Consider the following 20,338-nt stretch of genomic DNA (forward strand, 5'->3'; position numbering starts at 1 on the left):
AACAATATTCATTTTTCTGTCCAACTAGCTTACATAACCAGACAGTAAAATATGATTTTGTAACATGTAACTTTTTTTAAAAAACAAACGTAATAGCCTACTTTAATATTTTCTGTAAAGTTGTGCAATTTTGTAGGATTGATGGTATTTTGTGTTATTTATTTGCCTAAATTTGTAATAATTTAAGTATATACATTTATATAAAATAGCAAAAATTTTATGTTAAATCCACTTTAATAAAGATCTATATTTCTAAATTTCATTCATAGTGATAGACATGAAAAATGTGCCTGGGTTAATTGGAGGATTACTGCCATCTACTGGAAAGCAAACACTTAATTAAATTAAAATTAAAATAACATGAATTTTTAACTACAGCCTCTGGATGGCTAGAGAATTAGTCAATGGTTAACATTATAAATCATTATTATTAGGGGTGTAACGATACGCTAGGTCACGATACGGTACGTATCTCGATACAGAGTTCACGATACGATACGTATCACGATATTTTGAACAAAATGAAACTGAAATTCAAACAAGATTTATTAAAAAAACATGAACAAATTTCAATAATTTCCCTTGTTGTACATACATGTTGTACATACAACATTTCAATAAAATAAATAAATATAAAATTTTAATAAAAACCTTCTGTATTCAAATTAACAGTTGAATAGGGCTGTCTGTCACTGAAAAAAAATGTTAAATTTAACATGAACTTAGAATTATGAATAGGGGCCGTTCACATATCGCGTCTAAAAACGCGTGGAAGGCGCGGCCGCACCGCTTCTCCTTCTTTCCAAAGCGCTTGCGCTCCCGTGGCGTCGGTCGTTGCTATGCAACCATGAACTGAGCTCTCCAAGAGGATCAGGATGTTTCTGCAAAGGATAAATGATTTCTAGCCCTTGCATTAGTTTTACTACGAGATATATTGATGGAGATAAGATATAAAAACCACCATGTACAGCTATGATCAGCTGTTCGGCTGAGCTTTTGATGTTTTGTTACGGAAAGGCCATAGCTGATCGGTTGATTCTTGTCACACGACCTGCGGTGCGCTTGCGGCATTCTGAGAAGTTGAGAATTGCATGCGCGTCGCGACCGCGTTGATCCCATTATGAGCGCGCCTGCCGCGCGGCTACATTTTTTATAATAATAACTGACTTGCACGCGGAAAAGACGCAATATGTGAACAGCCCCACAGAACTTCTTAAAGCAAAGCATCGCAAGCGTCTTTTGCTTTTCTGTGAGCACAGCTGTTCCTGTGCACTGCGGTGAAAGAAAGCCACGACTTTTCTCACGCGACCATGTATGAGACTGACATGAGAAACGTTTAAACCTGCTTGCAAGATTCAATGTGTGCCCGAAACACTTACTGAACTAGAGAGCTGATTGAGACACACCATCTACGATAAATCGTTACACCCCTAATACTTATAGTAATTTAAAAATGTGGTAGCATTGGATCTGGACAGGAAGGATAACTCTGGGAGTTGGAAGGGGTGTGTCGCGATTCTGCCTTCTCACATCGCGATACAGGTTCGTGGACCTGCGTATCGCGATTTCGATTTCATATCGCATATCGTTACAGCCCTAATTATTATAACTATAAAAATAACTCTATATCAAATTTTAGCATTTTTTTGTACTATCATTTGTACTATCATGGGTATTTGAAGATATTTTTGAAAAATACAATTAATTACAAGGCTCTAGAGAACAGTATTGCAGACTTATATACTGAGGTTTTAATTACATTATTTTAATATAGTCATGAATATAGTCGTGAATTAAAGTGGGCCAGTCTAAGGCATGAAAATGAGTCCCAATCTGGCCCTGCCTCAAATATATTTTATAAAGTGCAAATAAATACACTTTTAAAAGAATATATATATATATATTTTTTTTATATATTTTTTAGAAAATATACTAAAGTACAATTATTTTAAAGTGTGTTAAGTTGTATTGTGAAAATATGATGCTAATATACTTTTTATATTTAAAGATAGTACAATTTTTTGTTAGTATATTTGCAATGTACTATAAGAAAAGTACATTTAAAATACAATAAAATATACTTTTTTTCCACTAGGGTATACTTGGCCTTCACATGTCACCTTCACTTATATTAACCAGCAGTAGAGAGCTACACTAAGGGTGCGTTCACACTTGTCATGTTTGGTTCGATTAAAACGAACCCTGGTGCGATTGCTCAGTTAGTGCGGTTCATTTGAACATATGTGAACGCTGCCAGGACCACAAAACCAGTCACGGGTATATTTGTAGCAATAGCCAACAATACATTGTAGGGGTCAAAATTATCTATTTTTCTTTTGTGCCAAATATTATTAGAATATTAAGTAAAGATCATGATCCATGAAGTGTCAATATCAATACAATACAGCGTGCTTGACAGCTGGAGCAGACTCTGGTGAGGGCTTGTTGGCTGGAGGGACTCTGGAGTGGGCTCAATGGCTGGAGAGGAGTCAACGTGTGTGCCGCCCACACACATAAAAGTGCTATGGCCATAATGACCAGGGCTCAGGCGTGGTGGCGGCCATCTTAAGGTGAGATTCTTGACTGGCGGCCATTTTAGGACAAGGCTCTGGAATGGCGGCCATCTTGGGATGAGGATATGGAATGGTGGCCATCTTGGGACGAGGCTCTGGAAGGGCGGACATCTTGGAAGCAGGTGATCAGAAGATCAGCAGGGTTAGCTGGGGTGAGGAGAATGCCCATCTTAGTTTCTTTGTTGTGGTCCTGTATTCTGTCATAAGTTAAGTGGCTGAAGAGATGCACATGACGAAGAGGAATCCAATAATATTTATTTCAAAAAGCATGACAGGAACATACAGGCAAATACTAGCACACTCTAACCTAGAAAACAACATCAATATCAATATAAGCCTTCAGTTGACTAGACTCAAACTGAAGGCTTATATACACAGGCAACTAATGAGCAAACGAGATGATTAATGAGGTGATAGACAAGGGACAGGTGACAGAAATTAACTGGTGAAACACATGAGAAAAACGTCTCGGTTACAAAGGTAACCCTCATTCCCTGAAGGAGGGAATGAAGACGTACGTCGGACAGACCGACGAATAGGAATCTCAGTAGAGAGGCCAATCTGCTTCGAGTGTAACTAAATGAGCCAATGCACATTGCCATGCAATCATATGCATCAGCTGCTCGCCTCGCAGCGTGGGTATATAATGAGCAGCAGGTTTTCGCTGAGGAGCTGAACAGATCAGGCGGCAGCATCAGCGGGGTGCAGCGACGGGCGACGGACGTACGTCTCCGTTCCCTCCTTCAGGGAACGAGATTTACCTTTGTAACCGAGACGTTCCCATTCAGTCGGTCACGTTCGACGTACGTCGGACAGACCGACGAATAGGAATCCCTACCAAAGCGCCACAGGAGCTGCCCCCTTCCAGCGCTCTGTTGTAAGCCAGCTGAATCCCCTTACCTTAGGACGGTGGGACAGGGCTAACACAGAGTGTCGATCACTGCTGTTCCCCAAAAACCCACTCAGTGAGACTATGAATAACACTGGGAAAGCGTACCCTTCTGCTGGGAAAGGAACGCTGCGGAAGCCACATCCTTCCCCAAAGGAGTTATGCTTATCTGCCTTGTAGGGACTCTCTGGAGTAAAGAGCGCATGTAAGCGCAGCAAGCCGACACTAAGCCGGGGCCTCTCGGTGCCTCTGACCTGAGGTGAGAACACATGAGGAGACTGGCTCGACACGAAGGCTATAGAATCTAGCGAACGTGTTAGGTGCCGCCCAGCCTGCAGCTCTACAAATGTCTGTCAGCAAGGCGCCACGAGCCAGCGCCCAGGAGGATGCGACACCTCTCGTGGAGTGAGAATGCAACCTGAGCGGGCAGGGCAAGCCTTGAGCTTGGTAAGCCAAGGCGATAGCGTCCACTATCCAGTTAAGTACCTTGGGGGGTAAGTCACCTAGAACCTCCGCGTCCCGTCCAGGGACCAGACATGGAGTTTCCAGAGGTCTGGACGCGGGTGCCAAAGTGTGCCCCGTCTCTGAGAAAGAAGGCCCTTCCTCAGAGAGATGCACCAGGGAGGGGCTGTCGCGAGGAGCGAGAGTTCCGGGAACCAGGCCCGGTTGAGCCAATAGGGTGCAACTAGCAGGACCTGCTCCTCGTCCTCCCTGACTTTGCACAAGGTCTGTGCAAGTAGGCTCACTGGAGGGAACGCATATTTGTGAAGGCCCCGGGGCCAGCTGTGTGCCAGTGCATCTGTCCCGAGTGTTCCCTCGGACAGGGAGTTGGGGGCCCGTCCACACCCCCGAAACTGCATGCCTGTTGTACATGGCACCCCAGCCGGTGGCAGAGGCATCTGTGAACACCACAGCATGGCGGGACACCTGCTCTAGGGGCACTCCTGCCTGAAGAAACAAGGGGTCCAACCACGGGATGAAGGCTTGGCGGCACTCTGGAGTGATTGCCACCCGGAAAGTGTCACGTTGCCACGCCCATCTCGGGACTTGGCCGTGAAGCCAGTGCTGAAGCAGTCTCATATGAAGCAAACCGAGCGGGGTTACTGCCGCTGTGGCCGCCATATGCCCCAGGAGCCTCTGAAAGAATTTCTGTGGGACCGCTGTCCTGCCTTTGAATGTATTTAAGCAGTTCAACACTGACTGAACACGTTCCTCTGTGAGGCGTGCTGTCTGCTCGACCGAATCAAACTCCATTTCGAGAAAAGAGATCCTCTGCACGGGGAGAGTTTGCTCTTTTCTCAGTTGACCTGAAGGCCCAACTGGCTGAGGTGACTGAGCAGCAGATCCCTGTGTTCGCACAACTGATCCTGCGACTGAGCTAGAATGAGCCAGTCGTCGAGATAGTTGAGGATGCGAACACCCTGTTCTCTCATGGGAACAAGGGCTCCTTCCACGACTTTCGTGAAGACGCGGGGAGACAGGGCCAGCCCGAAGGGTAGGACCTTGTACTGATATGCTCGACCCTCAAACGCAAAGCGCAGGAACGGCCTGTGTCGACGTAGAATCGAGACATGAAAGTACGTGTCCTTCAGGTCGATCGCTGCAAACCAATCTCGGGGATGGATGCACTCGAAAATGCGTTTCTGTGTGAGCATTTTGAATGGTAGCTTGTGGAGGCTCCGATTCAAAACTCGCAGGTCCAAGATCGGTCGTAACCCACCGCTTTTCTTGGGTACAATGAAGTAGGGACTGTAGAACCCTGACCTCATATGGGCTGGAGGGACCGGCTCTATCGCGTCCTTCACCAGTAGGACCGCGATCTCCGCACACAAGACATGGGCATCGACAGCTTTCACTGCAGTGAAGCGGACGCCCCTGAACTAGGGGGGATGCAGGGCGAACTGAATCGCATAGCCAAGCCTGATGGTCCGAATGAGCCAGCGAGACGGACTGGGGAGCGCTAACCAGGCTCGCAGAGACCGTACAAGCGGGATCAGAGGGACCGTAGGCGTACCTGCAGTGGGGCAGCAAGGTGGAACACAGGGACGTGGCTCGGGAGGCTCTCTTAGCGAGGCGGCCCATAGCGGGGTCTGAGTGTGCTGTGAAACACTTACCTGGTTCCACGGTTGGATAGCAGGTGCAGGAGCGACTTTGGCTGGCTTCTTGAACCACGCACTGCTGCCTGCTGGCGACAGAAGAGGGGGATGAGAGTGGAGGTTCTTGCCCTCCCACTGCTCTCCGAGCCCTCTTCGGACCCGGAGATGGAAGAAACTGCTCTTTTATTGAGAATTTATTGAGCTGGCTGCTGGGCCAGCGGCGGAACAGAAACAAAATGAAACAAAGGATTTACCACCCGGCCCTCCCGGGGGAGGGAGCGGTGTGGTCACCACCTCCTAAAGAGCTGTCCCATCCATCTCCGGGTCGCCCGTCCTAGGGCCTCTTGCTCTTGGCTTTACCACCCTTCCTGGGGAGGGGGGGCCTGGACGGGCTGGGCATCCCGCTTGCGACTGGCTCCACGGCACCGTCTGCTGCGGCGCGGGAGCAGGGGAAGCCGCAGGGGGACACCCTCAGCGAAGAGCAGGCTGAGGTGCTGCGGGCGGCGGATGATGGGCAGCAGCTGACCGACGCGGCAGGATGTAGCTGATGGCCTCAGACTGCTTCTTGTACAGCCGAGAACTGTTGGGCGAAGTTTTCAACCGCATCGCCGAAGAGGCCGGTCTGGGACACGGGGGAATTAAGAAACCTTACCTCGTCGGTATCGCTCATGTCAGCCAGACACTGCCAGAGATGGCGTTCCTGGACCACCAAAGTGGACATCGCACGACCCACTGACCGCGCCGTGACCTTCGTCGCACGAAGCATGAGGTCCGTCGCAGCTTGAAGTTCCTGGAGAGAAGTGGTAAGATTCGACGAGTGCTTACAGGCCCGGGAAGGGAGAGACGGCTCCCCCCGCCAGGTGGAGTTAGCCCTTAGCCGCTCCGCCATCAAGGGTGGTGAGGGAGGAGGACCCACCGGGACAGTTTCGGGCAGTAAAAGGTGCCGTCCACGTGCCAGTGAGCTCTTCATGCACCTCCGGAAAGAAAGGAACCGGGGTGGGTGGCTGAGAACCAGCATGCTCCACCCCGAGATACCAATCATCCAACCGCGAGGGTTCGGGACACGGTGGAGGGTTCCACACGAGCCCTACCCTGTTGGTGGCCCAGGAAAGCATAGCCATCATTTCCGGGTCCGAATTGGGCACAGTGGTCACTCCCGAAGGAGACAACTGTGCCGAATCGTCATCCCCAGAAAGGTCAGGCTCAACCTCCGATGCAGCAATCGACATCTAGTCATCAGGGGAAGCTCCGAAGGATACGGGTGGTGCACACCTGTAAGATGGCCCAGCGCATTTCCCTGGCAGCTCTACTGGCTGCAGAGTGCAGGAGGGGTGAGGGTTCCTAGGGGGTTGGTTCCCCATAGGAAGCACGCTCACCGTAATCCTCAGATCACCAGAGCCGCTACCCGAAGCAACCCTCTGAGGAGGATTGGAACGAGGCAGTGGCACTGAGACTCCGGCCCTATGCAGGAACTGGAGTCTAGACCGCAACTCCGAGATGGTCATCTTCCCACAATGGGTACATGACTCATCCACGAACGCCGCCTCAGCATGCTTTAAGCCCAGACACACGATGCAGCGCTCGTGACCATCCCGTGGCGGCAGGTAACGACCGCATCCAGAAACACACAAGTAGAATGACATCTTTAAAAAGACACGAGTCTACTCATGTAAGCTCTTTCAGGGACTTTGCTCTTTAAGTGCCGAAGCACGCTTTAGCGAACTCTAGAAGACATGCAGTTAGTTCCTGGTTCTTCTTCTTCTTTATATGGATTTGTGGCCTAAAGGTGTACAGAGCGCCCTCCGGCTGCAAGTATGAATTGTATCCAGCACTCATAGTGATGATATATAGAATAAATATAGAATAAATATTACTCCTCTGTATAGAAATTTGACATAAACATATAAGAATCCATCAATATTTCTCCAAATGTGCATGCTTTAAGCTAAAAGCCTATATGAAATGCCACAGAGGTAACATTGTTCAGACACTTTGCATCACAGAAATACATTATATTTTAAAGAATATAATAGAATACCATTATTTTAAATTGAGCTGAGACATGATTACAGAGGGTTTTTTCACACCCTACCTGACTGAAAGGCCTCATTAATATGCAAGTCATTTCAGGTCATTATTATTTGATTATTTTGTCTTCTCAGGTGTAAATGGCCCATTATTCATGATCATTCACGCCTCCACGCATACTGTTTCTCTTGACAAAAAGTGACTTACAAAAACTAAATCAATATATTGTTTTATATGAAGGAGTAGGCAGCATAATTTTTACATAATTCTGAAGCAAAAAACTCTAGTCTACAACCTCCAATACCCAGAAGTCTTGTGAACACAGATTTAATATACTTTTTTTAGGCCTTATTTCAGTGACTTAAGTTTTTTGTTTTTTCAATAACCACGCATAAACATTATTCCTTCAAAAACAAAAACATGTACATACATGTTCCTTACATATTATTGTAGCCTAGTTTGTGTTGAATACAGTGTAATGACACTTGTGTCATTAATGTGTTTATGAACAAATGAAAAAAGCACAAATGTCAGGGCATGTCAAAACTTCTCCAGGCCCCAAATCAGCCTCAGACTCCAGAGGGTTAAGACTACAAGCTAACTAAAGATGACCAATTGAGCTTATTCGCTGTAATTTACAATTATTTCCCCAGGGACAAGTTGTGTTTATTCAGAGGAAGTGTGCAAAAAGAAGTGGGAGAGTCTGGGACACATAAAGGAGCGGGAGAGCCCCTCTCATGACGCGAATTCGCGTCTGTTGTGAAGGGATTTTCACTCACTAATGAAGCGAATGTCATGTGCGAATGAAGCGAGTAAACTCAATATGTCCAAGCGTCCATCTACGCGTGAATAGGGCGTTTTATTCGCGCAATTCGCGTCTGGTGTGAACGCAGCATTAGTTCAATCAGGATATATTTTAGTAGCTTTTTTAAACGTACACTAGAAAAAAACATTACTGGTCTCCATCTTGAGACAAAACAATGGCAGTGAAATATTTTATGTCAGTGATATGTCAGTAAAAGTTTCTTTCAGTTAAAACAGATCAAACATGCATTTTAGTCTGGGACTAGCTTAAGCCATGTCTGTGAAACCGGGGGTTAGTCAAACTTAAAACACAGAATCCAAAAACAAAAGGCAAAACACACATATTCCTGACATGAAGATATTTTGTAAATTTCCTTACTGTAAATATATAAAAAAATTATTTTTGTGAGTGGATATGCATTGGTAAGGACTTCATTTGGACAACTTTAGAGACCATTTTTTCAAAGTTTTGGGGGGTTTTTTTGTTTGTTTTGTTTTTTTGCACCCTCAGATTCTAGATTTTCAAGTAGTTGTATCTTGGCCAAATATTGTCATATCTTAACAACAATCAATGGAAAGCTTATTTATTCAGCTTTCAGACGATGTATAAATCTCAATTTTAAAAAAAAAAATTACCCTTATGACTGGTTTTGTGGTCCAGGGTGATATTTATTTGTTCATTTCAGCAATTCTGTGCAATTTTTTGTTGAAGAGTAAATAAGTAATCTCAAGACATCTTAGTACATATTTTACATATTTCCCAAATGACAAATCACTTAATATAAAGCCAAGCAACATCTTGTCATTTCCTAGTTGGGAACACACTGCTCTTCATCTGTGGATCTGTTTATTTGCCTTCTTCTGTGCTATGATATTCATTGACTGTGACTGTGATTTGAGACCACCCATTTTGTGATGGATAACATGTCTTATGCTGGGAAACTGACTCTTATGGTGCCCAGAGACTCAAAATCATATAGGCATTTATATTTCACTTGTTTTCTTTACCTCTATCTGCTTATTTTGTCAATGAATATTTGTCTTGTCATTGTAATTATAATAGAGAAATCTCTACATGAACCGATGTACATATTCTTAAGTCATCTGTGTATTAATGGGGTTTATGGAGCCTCAGGATTCTACCCTAAATTTCTGTCTGATTTAATATTGGATTCATATGTGATCTCCTCTCACATGTGTGCTCTGCAGACCTTTGTTATTTACAGCTCTTTACTGTGTGAATTTACAATATTAACAGTGATGTCATATGATAGATATGTAGCCATATGCAAACCTTTAGACTATCATTCCAAATTAACTACATTCAATTGTTTGAAATTAATTCTGTTTTCATGGATTGTACCCAACTGCGTTACAGTTACAGCAGTCCTGTTATCAAACTTGAGGCCATTTTGTAAAAATCACATTGATAAATTATATTGTGACAACTGGTCAATTGTTAAACTGTCATGTGAATCGTCTTTTGTTAATAATATCTATGGATATGTCGTTGGTGTCATATGTTGTATTTGTGCAGTTATTGTCATTGTATCCTACATTAAACTGATCTCTGCATGTAAAGCATCTTTAGAAAACAGAAGGAAATTCTGGCAAACATGTCTGCCACACATATTATCACTGATCAATTTCACTTTTGCTATGATGTTTGATTTCCTGTATAACAGATATGTTTCATATGACATTTCAGAGAGTCTGCGTCATTTTTTGGCTTTAGAATTAGTTATAGTCCCACCTGTTCTTAATCCTGTAATCTATGGGTTAAATATTAGAGCAGTGCGCAAAAGAGTTTTTATTTCACGTCTTGCAGCAAGAGAAAATGTTTCACGTGCACCAAAAAGACGTAAAATGTAATTATTTTCTGTACTTTTCTGAAAGACATGCTAAAACAGTTGTCATGACAATGTTTATAAGTAAATGTTTCACAAGCTCAAAAAGGTTTAAAACCTAACTTTCTAATGGTTTATTTACATACATACATTTTTGCTGTGTTTCAGATTTTCTCAGTTGGCAAAGAATGCTGTTGATGCTACATAATGCAAAAAATGTTAAATGTATTGATTTACATTTTTAACAGTATGCATTCTTTCATGACTATTAGTGTTAAGGTAAATCATGCGAACATAGATGATCATTTACACTGGAAATTGGCTCCATATGTCTGCTGCTATGATAATGGGTTTAGTTCTTGGCTTGCACTGTAGGTAGCTTTTGTTAAAAGCATCTGAATTGTCTTAAATTCAATGGTAAATTTGTGTTTTATCTATGTTTTAGATAAATTCCCTTATTTAAACACTGTACATTTTCTGTCTGTGCAATACGTTCTCACTCCCAACTCGTCTCATTATGGATGCTTGTTCAGGACCCCTTGTGTCACTTTTTTTATGTGTAGGATGCTCCCTTGCTTTCTTTTGATATACAGTAATAATATTGCAGAACGAGTATCCCTATATATTCTTACATTGCAAAAGTCATAAACATTTAAATATTCAAAGTTGGGAAATTCCCTCCTTATAAAAAGTGTGAGCAAGTTGTTCATCTTCATTAGCAATCAGATCAATGAATAAACAAGACACCACAACATAGGTACTGCAAATGTCAAATTGCTCATTTATTGTTTAAAAAAAAAAGGTGCAGGATGAGCGAGAGAGGGTGGCGACTCAGCATGAGGTTTTTGCAGAGGTTTTACACTTAATTCCTATGCAAACTGACATGCTATTAAAAAACAGTTTGGACATCAAGTGGACATATACTGTATATAACTATATACTGTTAAAAAAAAAAAAAAAAAAAAACTTGACTCTCATGAATGTGCATACAGCCGTTGCTGGAAGCCAGTGATTATTGATTATTGAAAAAATTATGGTTTAAAAGGTTTTTATTATGGATATTTGCTTCACTTCAGAAGGTATTTATTAACCCACTGCAGTCATATGGATTACTTTTACATGTATGATGGATGGATGTGTTTTTTGGAGCTTCAAAAACTCGGGCACTATTCAATGCCATTACTACGGTGGTGCATTGCTGCCACATAGATATTATTTTTTCCACTCAATCATGTCATAATTACGAGATATTATGTTGTTAAAACGACATCTTTTCTAGTAAAAACGAGATTTTATGTTGTTAAAACAACATCTTTTCTCATAAAAACGAGATGTTATGTCGTTAAAATGACATATTTTCTCTTAAAAACGATATGTTATGTCGTTAAAACAACATCTTTTTCTCATTAAAATGACATATTGTATGTGATGTGTACGAAATAGCTACAGTTTTATCTGGTCTATAATAGAGAATAGATTTATAGCCTAGATCAGTTCATTCACATTTATTTGTATATTACCAAAAGATTACGATGTCTAGAAAAACGTGTAGGCTATAGCAAACACTAATAAAGCATGCTATACAGAAAAATTGGTTTGTGCAGAATTTGATCTTTTAATATCACTTACTAGGCTAGTGACATAGAGGGCCCTATCTTGCACACAGCGCAATTGACTTTGTACACCGACGCATGTGTAATTCCTATTTTGCACCCGCGCAAAGCGCGCTTTTCCCTCCACAGAAGCACGTCGCTAAACTAGTGAATGAACTTGCGCTCCCTGGGCGGTTCAGCGCAAAAAAAGGAGGTGTGTTCAGGCGCATTGCCCGCGCATTGCTATTTTAAGGAGCTGAAAATAGACTGCGCCATAGACCAACTCAAACCTGGTCTAAAGTCAATGGCGCAATATTTTTTTGTTAGAGCGCGTTGGTAGAAACTGCGCCTCTGGGCGCGTCCACAGTGCGCGTTGACTTTGCTTATTACACACAGGGATGCGCATCACACAAACATGCCAAATATTAAAAACAAAAGGATTACAGTGTAAAAGAATATTATTGTGTACATAAATATAAAAATGTAATGATGAATAGTCATTGCGTGTATTAGAATTAGGCTACCTATTTTCAATTCAGCCTATTACTACTTATAATGATGAACGAAATTGGCTAATTAATTGAACAATCGTGCCAATACACACACATATTAACTGACTCATCGCGTGTACGCCATGTAAATAGCAATCCGCCATGGCGCGAGCGCATCTCGCTCTTAAAGGGAATGGGAGATGACACTCTGATTGGTTTATTTCACGTTACGCCCAAACCACACCTATGAATAATGAAGCTACTTCAGACCAACCCATTTTAGATTTGCGCCGGGCGCAAGAGCCATTTATCCCGCCGGGAAAATAGCAACAGCGCCGAGACCCGCCCACAAAGTTACTTGCGCTTCGCGCTTTGACACTTGCGTTTCAGATCGTTAAAATAGGGCCCTAAGCGTTTTCTTTATAATGGTTTTATATGGGAGGAAAACACAACGTATAAATTAAATGAATTGCGTTCATATTCTGGGCTCATCTGCTTTGCTCTACATAATATGTTTTATTAGTATGATGTTTACGGAGTTTGGTATTTTACTATCCCTGTCTTAGTACATTAAGCCATGTTAAGCGCTTTCTATGAGAGGAAAACGCTTAAAATTAAACTTGCTGCGTTCAAATTCTGGGCTCAACTGATTTTCTGTACATATGGTTTATTTGTATAATGTTTACTCAGTTTGGTCTGTTAATATAACTGTCTTAGAAAGGCCAACATTAAGCCACGTTAAGCGTTTTTCACAAGCATTTTAGAATGTCCCGACTGGGGATTTTGAGAGAAAACCCCCCAGATAAATTGCATTGGAACACACTTGGAAACTAGGAGCCCTATTTTAACGATCTAATTTTAACAAGTTTGAAACACATGGCGTAGGTGCACTTAGTCCAAAATCTACTTTTGCTAGTTTAACAATGAAAAAAATGGTTGGCGCAAAAGAGTTGTACCTACTCTCATAATGAGTCATGTGTGTGTTTTGGGCGTAACATGCAATAAACCAATCAAAGTGTCATCTCCCATTCCCTTCAAAAGCCAGGTGCGCTTGCACCATGACGGACTGCTATTTAAATAGTGGAACTAACGCGCCAAAAAATACTGGGTCATTTACTTCAGAACAGGTTTTTTTTTTTTGGTCAATGGCGCAGACGTTTTCAGTTGCCTCAAAATAGCAACACGCCAACAATGTGCCTGAACACACCTCGTTTTCAGACCAGCACCCCCATGGGCGCACAAATGGGCATGAGTGCATTTGTTATTTAAACAACATGGGCGCTGGACGTGAAAATGATAACTGCGTTGGGCTGAAGCTAGCAAAAAACACTTGCATTACGCCTGGCGTCATTTTACCATTTAATTCCCTCAATTTATAAATCATGTGCATGATTTATAAATTGAGAGAAGGAAATAGTAAATCATGTGCACGTTTTAGTAAATCGAGGGAACAAATAGTGGGCCCTATCTTGCACCCAGCGCAATTGACTTTGTACACCGACGCATGTGTCATTCCTATTTTGCACCCGCGCAAAGCGCGCTTTTCCCTCCACAGAAGCACGTCGCTAAACTAGTGAATGAACTTGCGCTCCCTGGGCGGTTCAGCGCAAAAAAGGAGGTGTGTTCAGGCGCATTGCCCGCGCATTGCTATTTTAAGGAGCTGAAAATAGACTGCGCCATAGACCAACTCAAACCTGGTCTAAAGTCAATGGCGCAATATTTTTTTGTTAGAGCGCGTTGGTAGAAACTGCGCCTCTGGGCGCGTCCACAGTGCGCGTTGACTTTGCTTATTACACACAGGGATGCGCATCACACAAACATGCCAAATATTAAAAACAAAAGGATTACAGTGTAAAAGAATATTATTGTGTACATAAATATAAAAATGTAATGATGAATAGTCATTGCGTGTATTAGAATTAGGCTACCTATTTTCAATTCAGCCTATTACTACTTATAATGATGAACGAAATTGGCTAATTAATTGAACAATCGTGCCAATACACACACACACATATATATTAACTGACTCATCGCGTGTACGCAATGTAAATAGCAATCCGCCATGGCGCGAGCGCATCTCGCTCTTAAAGGTAATGGGAGATGACACTCTGATTGGTTTATTTCACGTTACGCCCAAACCACACCTATGAATAATGAAGCTACTTCAGACCAACCCATTTTAGATTTGCGCCGGGCGCAAGAGCCATTTATCCCGCCGGGAAAATAGCAACAGCGCCGAGACCCGCCCACAAAGTTACTTGCGCTTCGCGCTTTGATACTTGCGTTTCAGATCGTTAAAATAGGGCCCAGTAAATCATCCGCACTTTTTAGTAAATCGAGGGAATGAATTAGTAAATCGTGCGCACAATTTAATTTTTTTTCTTGCATGTCATGTGCGGGGCTCCGTATAAATCGAATCATAAGTTTATAAATCAAATTAAATCAATCAACCCCCCACCCCCCCATTGTATGTTATATTTATAATAATATTTGATACATTATTTTTGTCTCTGCCATGGAATATTAATTTTTTTAATTAATTCATGCTGACATGATTGCTTAATCACTTTGTGGTTAGGGTTACCTCAAAATTCATATTGTGTTTTTATTAAAGTCTGTTAAAAAGTCAATAAAATCACTATACTGCATTAAAAATAATGCAGTATTTTTTCCTAAAGGGACTTAGATGTAAGGATTATCAGCAATTCAACAAAAAGCTATAGCAAGACAACAATAAAGGAGTGACATCACCTTTTGTATATTATTTGCTGTCTAAAAGCATGAACACCCTAATTATCAAAGGGCTGATAAACCCATCCCATCTGTTATATAAACTTTACAAGTGATTCAGCCATGAGTGCTTGGAAATCTCCCTCAGAGCACAGAACGGTATAGGAAGAACTTTCAAGAAAACCTCAAGATTAACACTCTTTTTTTCAGGTACAAACGTCACAACTCAGTTCATTAATTTTCTCATCAAAGGATTTTCTCTGCTGCATAAAGTATTTGACTGTAAATACGCTATGTGTAGGACCATAATGTGTGTATACAAAAAGAAAATGCATGTGAGGAAGTGTAAAATAAGCACTGATTATTGTACTTTTCCTAAGATGCTTTTGTTTATGCATTTTTGTCTGGTCTGCATTAGTTTGTCAAGTGGAATGGACAACGTCTCCTCCTTCTCCTTGTTCTCTCTCACAGCTCTAAACGACACCAGCAGGTCCAGCAGGATCACTATATTCTCTTTTGCCCTCCCAGGCTATTTTCTGACCATTTTTGTCAACGCAGTCTTGATTTTCATAATTGTTCTGGAGAAAGTTCTCCACCAGCCTATGTACATTTTTTTGTGCAATTTATGTATAAATGGATTATACGGAGCCACAGGATTTTATCCATCCCTACTGTATTATTTACTTAACAAACACAATGTAATTTCTCTGGAACAATGTGCCATCCAAAGTTTTGCCATTTTCACCTATGCAATAGGTGAGTTTACTAATTTGAGCGTAATGGCATTCGATAGGTATTTAGCAATCTGCAGACCGCTATACTACCATACTGTCATGACAACTATGACTGTTTGGAGGCTGCTGACTTTCATATGGATGTTTCCCTGCTGCACTGCAATACTGATCATACTGATGACGCTCAGGTTTCCGATTTGCATGAATCAGATAAACAAACTGTACTGTGAAACCTGGGTCTTGGAGAGACTTGCCTGCAGGGTGGACACTGCTCAGTATGTGATCAATGGTATTTTAACGTGTGCTGTGAATGCTCTGGTATGGTTTGTGTTTTTATCATATATAAAAATACTGATCTCTTGTAAACACTCTGTTCAAAACCACAAGAAGTTCATAACCACATGTCTACCACATTTGGTAGCCTTTTTGAATTATGTGGTGTGGTCACTTTTTAATGCCCTATATGAGCTGTTTGGAACTAGCAATCTGCCTCAGGGTTTTAAAAACTTTTTGTCAGTTTCCTTTGTGATTGTTCCACCTCTGCTCAATCCTATAATATATGGAATTGTTCTAACTCCTATTAGGACCAAAGTAAAGTATGTATTCCAAAGCTTAAGATCAAAACATACTGACTGAGCATTGCTTACTGAATCATTACACAATAGACCTGGAAATATAACATTGCTTGCAAGTGTGGGCTGCGTGCTCCCTGATGATTCATGACTGTTATGATAAATGTCAAAATAAAAACCATGAGCTTGTGGTAAAACTGTATGATATTAAATATACAATAAATACAATATGAATATCAGTTAAAAAAGATTGCAATGCAACTCATTTAATCATTAAAACACTGATCCACTTGTCCTTCCCTAGAAAAGATAATTAATCAAATTAATTATCTGTATTCACTTATGGAATATTTTATATAAATATAAAGAGTGATTTCTAATTTCTGCATTCACGTCTGCCACCATGGCAAGTTTAACTACTTTATCAATTTGTAAATGACTAAATAAGGGCTACTAAAACAATAAAAATATGATCTTAGCTTGAAATAAGTTAACAACAGGGTTGTAATTATAAATGGTTTTTTTTTTTTTTTATCTGTGTAAATATTTTAGGAAACAGCCAGAGTAGGGTTATTATGTAAGTGGAGTAATTATATTGTTGCCTGTTGCTTCTGTAATTATGCTCATAGATGCTAAGAAAAAGTAAAAGTAATTCATTAAAAATAGCAGGTTAAGATAAAAGCTACTGTTCTTGGAAAAACGTGAGGAACTGTGGAGCCCTTAAAAGGAATAGTCGGCCTTACAATTCACTCAGAATAAAAGGGGTCATGATATAAGAAATCAAATTTTCCTTGGTCTTTTGGCATATAAGAGGTCTTTTATCATTATTAAAAAGTGAAAGTGAAGTGACATGTGGCCAAGTATGGTGACCCATACTCGGAATTTGTGCTCTGCATTTAACCCATCCAAGTGCACACACACAGCAGTGAACACACACACCGTGAACACACACCCGGAGCAGTGGGCAGCCATTGCTGTGGCGCCCGGGGAATTATCCTGCAAGTTCCATAACTTAAAATGTCCTTGTCATCAGTAAAAAAGCATTTATATAATCAAGCTGTAAAAAAAACTTTGATTGGAACGTATTAAGCGTGTGCTTGTGTTAATGTCCTGTTTACAGACATCGTAAATATTTCCACACAAATTAAATTTTGGGAAATTATTACAAAGCACTTTGTTTGCAAGCCCGGAATAAAGATTGACCAAAATAAAACTAAAAAAAAATTTGGATTTATGACCAGTGGACTAGTGCATCTCTATTTTTTTTAAATCATAGTTCAAATCATCCAATCATCCCACACTGGACACGTTTGTGGGCCGTATTTAGCCCGCGGGCCATATGTTTGACCAGTGTTGGGTAAGTTACTTCAAAAAAGTAATTAATTACTAATTACATCATCAATGTTGTATTTAAAATACTTTTCTAATTACTCTGTCTGAAAAGTAATTTAATTACTCAATAAGTAACTTTTTAATTACTTCTTAAAATCCCTATAAACCTTTACCGGATAGACAATAGAAAGGAAACTCTTTTAATAATTTAGTCAAACATGGAATAGTTTAGCCTTTTATAGCTTTTTAAAACATTTTAACTTCATTAAAACATATACTATAATACTTTTAATTACTTTATAATACTTAATTTTTTTTAGTAACAAATAGGGATGTCACTATACCAAAAATCTAGTAGTCGTACTCGGTACCGATACCACCAAAAGTGCACAATACTCAATACCACGGTAAAAATATATAAAAATACAAATAAAACAATGCTATATTTTTTTTTTCCAGGTAGGTCTAATAGTAGTGAGTAAAAATACCACAGAAATTGAATAATCAAATATAAAATAACTCTGCATAGTCATAACTGTATAAATTAAATATAGATTAATCCTTATTAAAGCTTTAGGTTTTTTTTTAATTATCATTTATAATACAAACAGCCAATAGTAGACAGTAGCATGATTTAAAAGCTGCTGTCACTAGACCTAATGGACGGAGACAATATGCTGTTACACATGCTGTTCACATCGGGGCTGTGTCCGAAAACTGGAAAATGCTGCCTTCTGAGGACACATTTCAAGGAAGTAAGGCATCAAGGCACGTCCGAATCCAATGTTAGCTTCACTTCCTGTCTCATGAGATACCTTCCTCAGATCGATTTTTGAAGGAAGCATGGATGTATCCTTAGCTGCCTTTGATATCCCACAATCCTGTGCTTTCCATTCTGTGACAGTTGAGCTAGAAAAATAAAGATGGTGTCCGAAAGTTGCGTTTGCTGCTCAGTTTGTGTATAAATGTACAATTTTGACCAACATATTTCAATTTTGATATAATTTCTATCGAGAAATTACTACTGTAATTATTTGTTTAGTTCTCACCAAAGCTCGCGCTATATTGTTGTAGATCATTAAACTGTTACGCTGCCTCAGAAGTCTGTCCGAAATCAGTTTCGTGAGGTACCTCCATGCACAAACGCTGCCGTACAAGTCATTCTCTTATAAGACAGCGAGGCAGCAAGACGGCTACCTAGGTTTTCGGACGCAGCCAGAGTGTGCCTCATACGTCCTGAAAAGTGAAGCTGCAGGCTCTTTGATTGCCCCCTGGAGGCTGGATGCAGTACAGGTCATAAACCCCGCCCTCTCAATGCAGAAGAATGAGACTTAAGTTAAAACATAAAAATAGATTATGCTTCAAATAAAATTTTCCGAAAGATGGTTTTGGTCATTTAAGGTAGTTGTTATCACGCTGATTTATATACAATTGTTCGTTTTTGTGATACGTTTGATTTTAGCTAGCAATTTGGTGCTGTAGAAATGGGGCGCGTCGTCGTGATTCACCGTTGATTGACAGCTTCTCTGAGGGCTTCGAGGGGAGATTCAAGATATATAACTAACTATTAATTTTCAATTTCTGTGTTATTTCACACCGACAAAATGAGTTATTCAGCAGTAAACTGTATTAACTGCCCTACAGGATCTGACGGATATCTGAGCTTTTCTCGGTAACGTTAAATGTGGGCTTCATAAGCTAATTAATAAACGTTATTAGTTAAGATAACACACCTAACGTTAGCCATGACGGGAAAAAAGCAGGTGATCGTTATCTGGCAGTTACTAATTATTTTTATGGGTATAAAATAATAATTAGCAGGATAAAACTAATGATAGCCTACTCTAATTAATTATAGAGCTCTGTCTACAGCAATCGATCTCCTGTAACGTTAGTTTAACCCTTTATTTAAAATGGCAGGACCGTTTCTGACATTTTAGAGTTGTTTCTAGTGACATATTATATTGAGTTTATCTACTGAATTTGCTGTTTCAAAAATATTATTGCTCTAGAAACAGAATAGCCTATTATTTTATAGGTAGAATTTTAAATTGTATATAATTTATATAGCTTATTTAAAATACATCAATGATGACGCAGTCGTCTGGGCGGAAGTTTGATACCGCGACTCCACCTCCGGGCTCCACTGACGATTCTTTCTGCACATGCCCAGGCTCCAAACTTTTTTTTTTTTTTTTTGACGTTTTTGCGTAACGTGTCAGTGCCCATCGGTGTCCGTTTTGGCTTCAGTTCAATACAATTAAAGGAAGCGGCGTCGCGTCGTCCATCTTTTTTTACAGTCTATGGTTCACATTCACATAACCAACGCGAATATGCCGAGACGGGCATTTTGGCAACTCGATTCTACCGACATCTTCAGACAGCGACAACACAGCCAACTGGTGCGAAGTTGCAAACTCACGCGCAACTGCACTACAGCTAACGATTTTAAAGAGGCAGCGTTCACTTTTACTTTTAGACGACAAATTTAGATTTTAAATTAAATATTGATTTAAACAGAACTGTTGAACTATTTTACAGTATGTAACGCAAGTACATTATAAGTAACTGTAATTAAATTACCTAAAAAATGAATACTTGTGCTGCGTTCCAGGCAGGTTTTTGAGCCTGGTAGTCACGACTTCAA

The 20,338-nt window shown here is 40.8% G+C and overlaps 2 protein-coding genes across 2 annotated transcripts; both read left to right on the forward strand.

Annotated features, from left to right (window-relative positions):
• The first annotated feature begins 9,191 nt into the window (after positions 1-9,191).
• LOC125252974 (olfactory receptor 14J1-like) lies at positions 9,192-11,817 on the forward strand. Its single transcript, XM_048166696.1, has one exon. The coding sequence runs from the start codon at positions 9,306-9,308 to the stop codon at positions 10,260-10,262; it is 957 nt and encodes a 318-aa protein (XP_048022653.1). The 5' UTR covers positions 9,192-9,305; the 3' UTR covers positions 10,263-11,817.
• A 3,374-nt stretch (positions 11,818-15,191) lies between these two features.
• or61a1 (odorant receptor, family 61, subfamily A, member 1) lies at positions 15,192-17,259 on the forward strand. Its single transcript, XM_048167010.1, has 2 exons — positions 15,192-15,263; positions 15,472-17,259. The coding sequence occupies exon 2, from the start codon at positions 15,485-15,487 to the stop codon at positions 16,421-16,423; it is 939 nt and encodes a 312-aa protein (XP_048022967.1). The 5' UTR covers positions 15,192-15,263; positions 15,472-15,484; the 3' UTR covers positions 16,424-17,259.
• The last annotated feature ends 3,079 nt before the right edge of the window (positions 17,260-20,338 follow it).

The sequence above is a fragment of the Megalobrama amblycephala genome, linkage group LG18, assembly GCF_018812025.1.
Source record: "Megalobrama amblycephala isolate DHTTF-2021 linkage group LG18, ASM1881202v1, whole genome shotgun sequence".
In the NCBI taxonomy this organism is placed as follows: domain Eukaryota; kingdom Metazoa; phylum Chordata; class Actinopteri; order Cypriniformes; family Xenocyprididae; genus Megalobrama; species Megalobrama amblycephala.

What these genes read in the sequence shown, in the direction of transcription:
- LOC125252974 (XM_048166696.1), top strand. Translation starts at nt 9,306, where the DNA reads ATGGATAACATGTCTTATGCTGGGAAACTGACTCTTATGGTGCCCAGA.
- or61a1 (XM_048167010.1), top strand. Translation starts at nt 15,485, where the DNA reads ATGGACAACGTCTCCTCCTTCTCCTTGTTCTCTCTCACAGCTCTAAAC.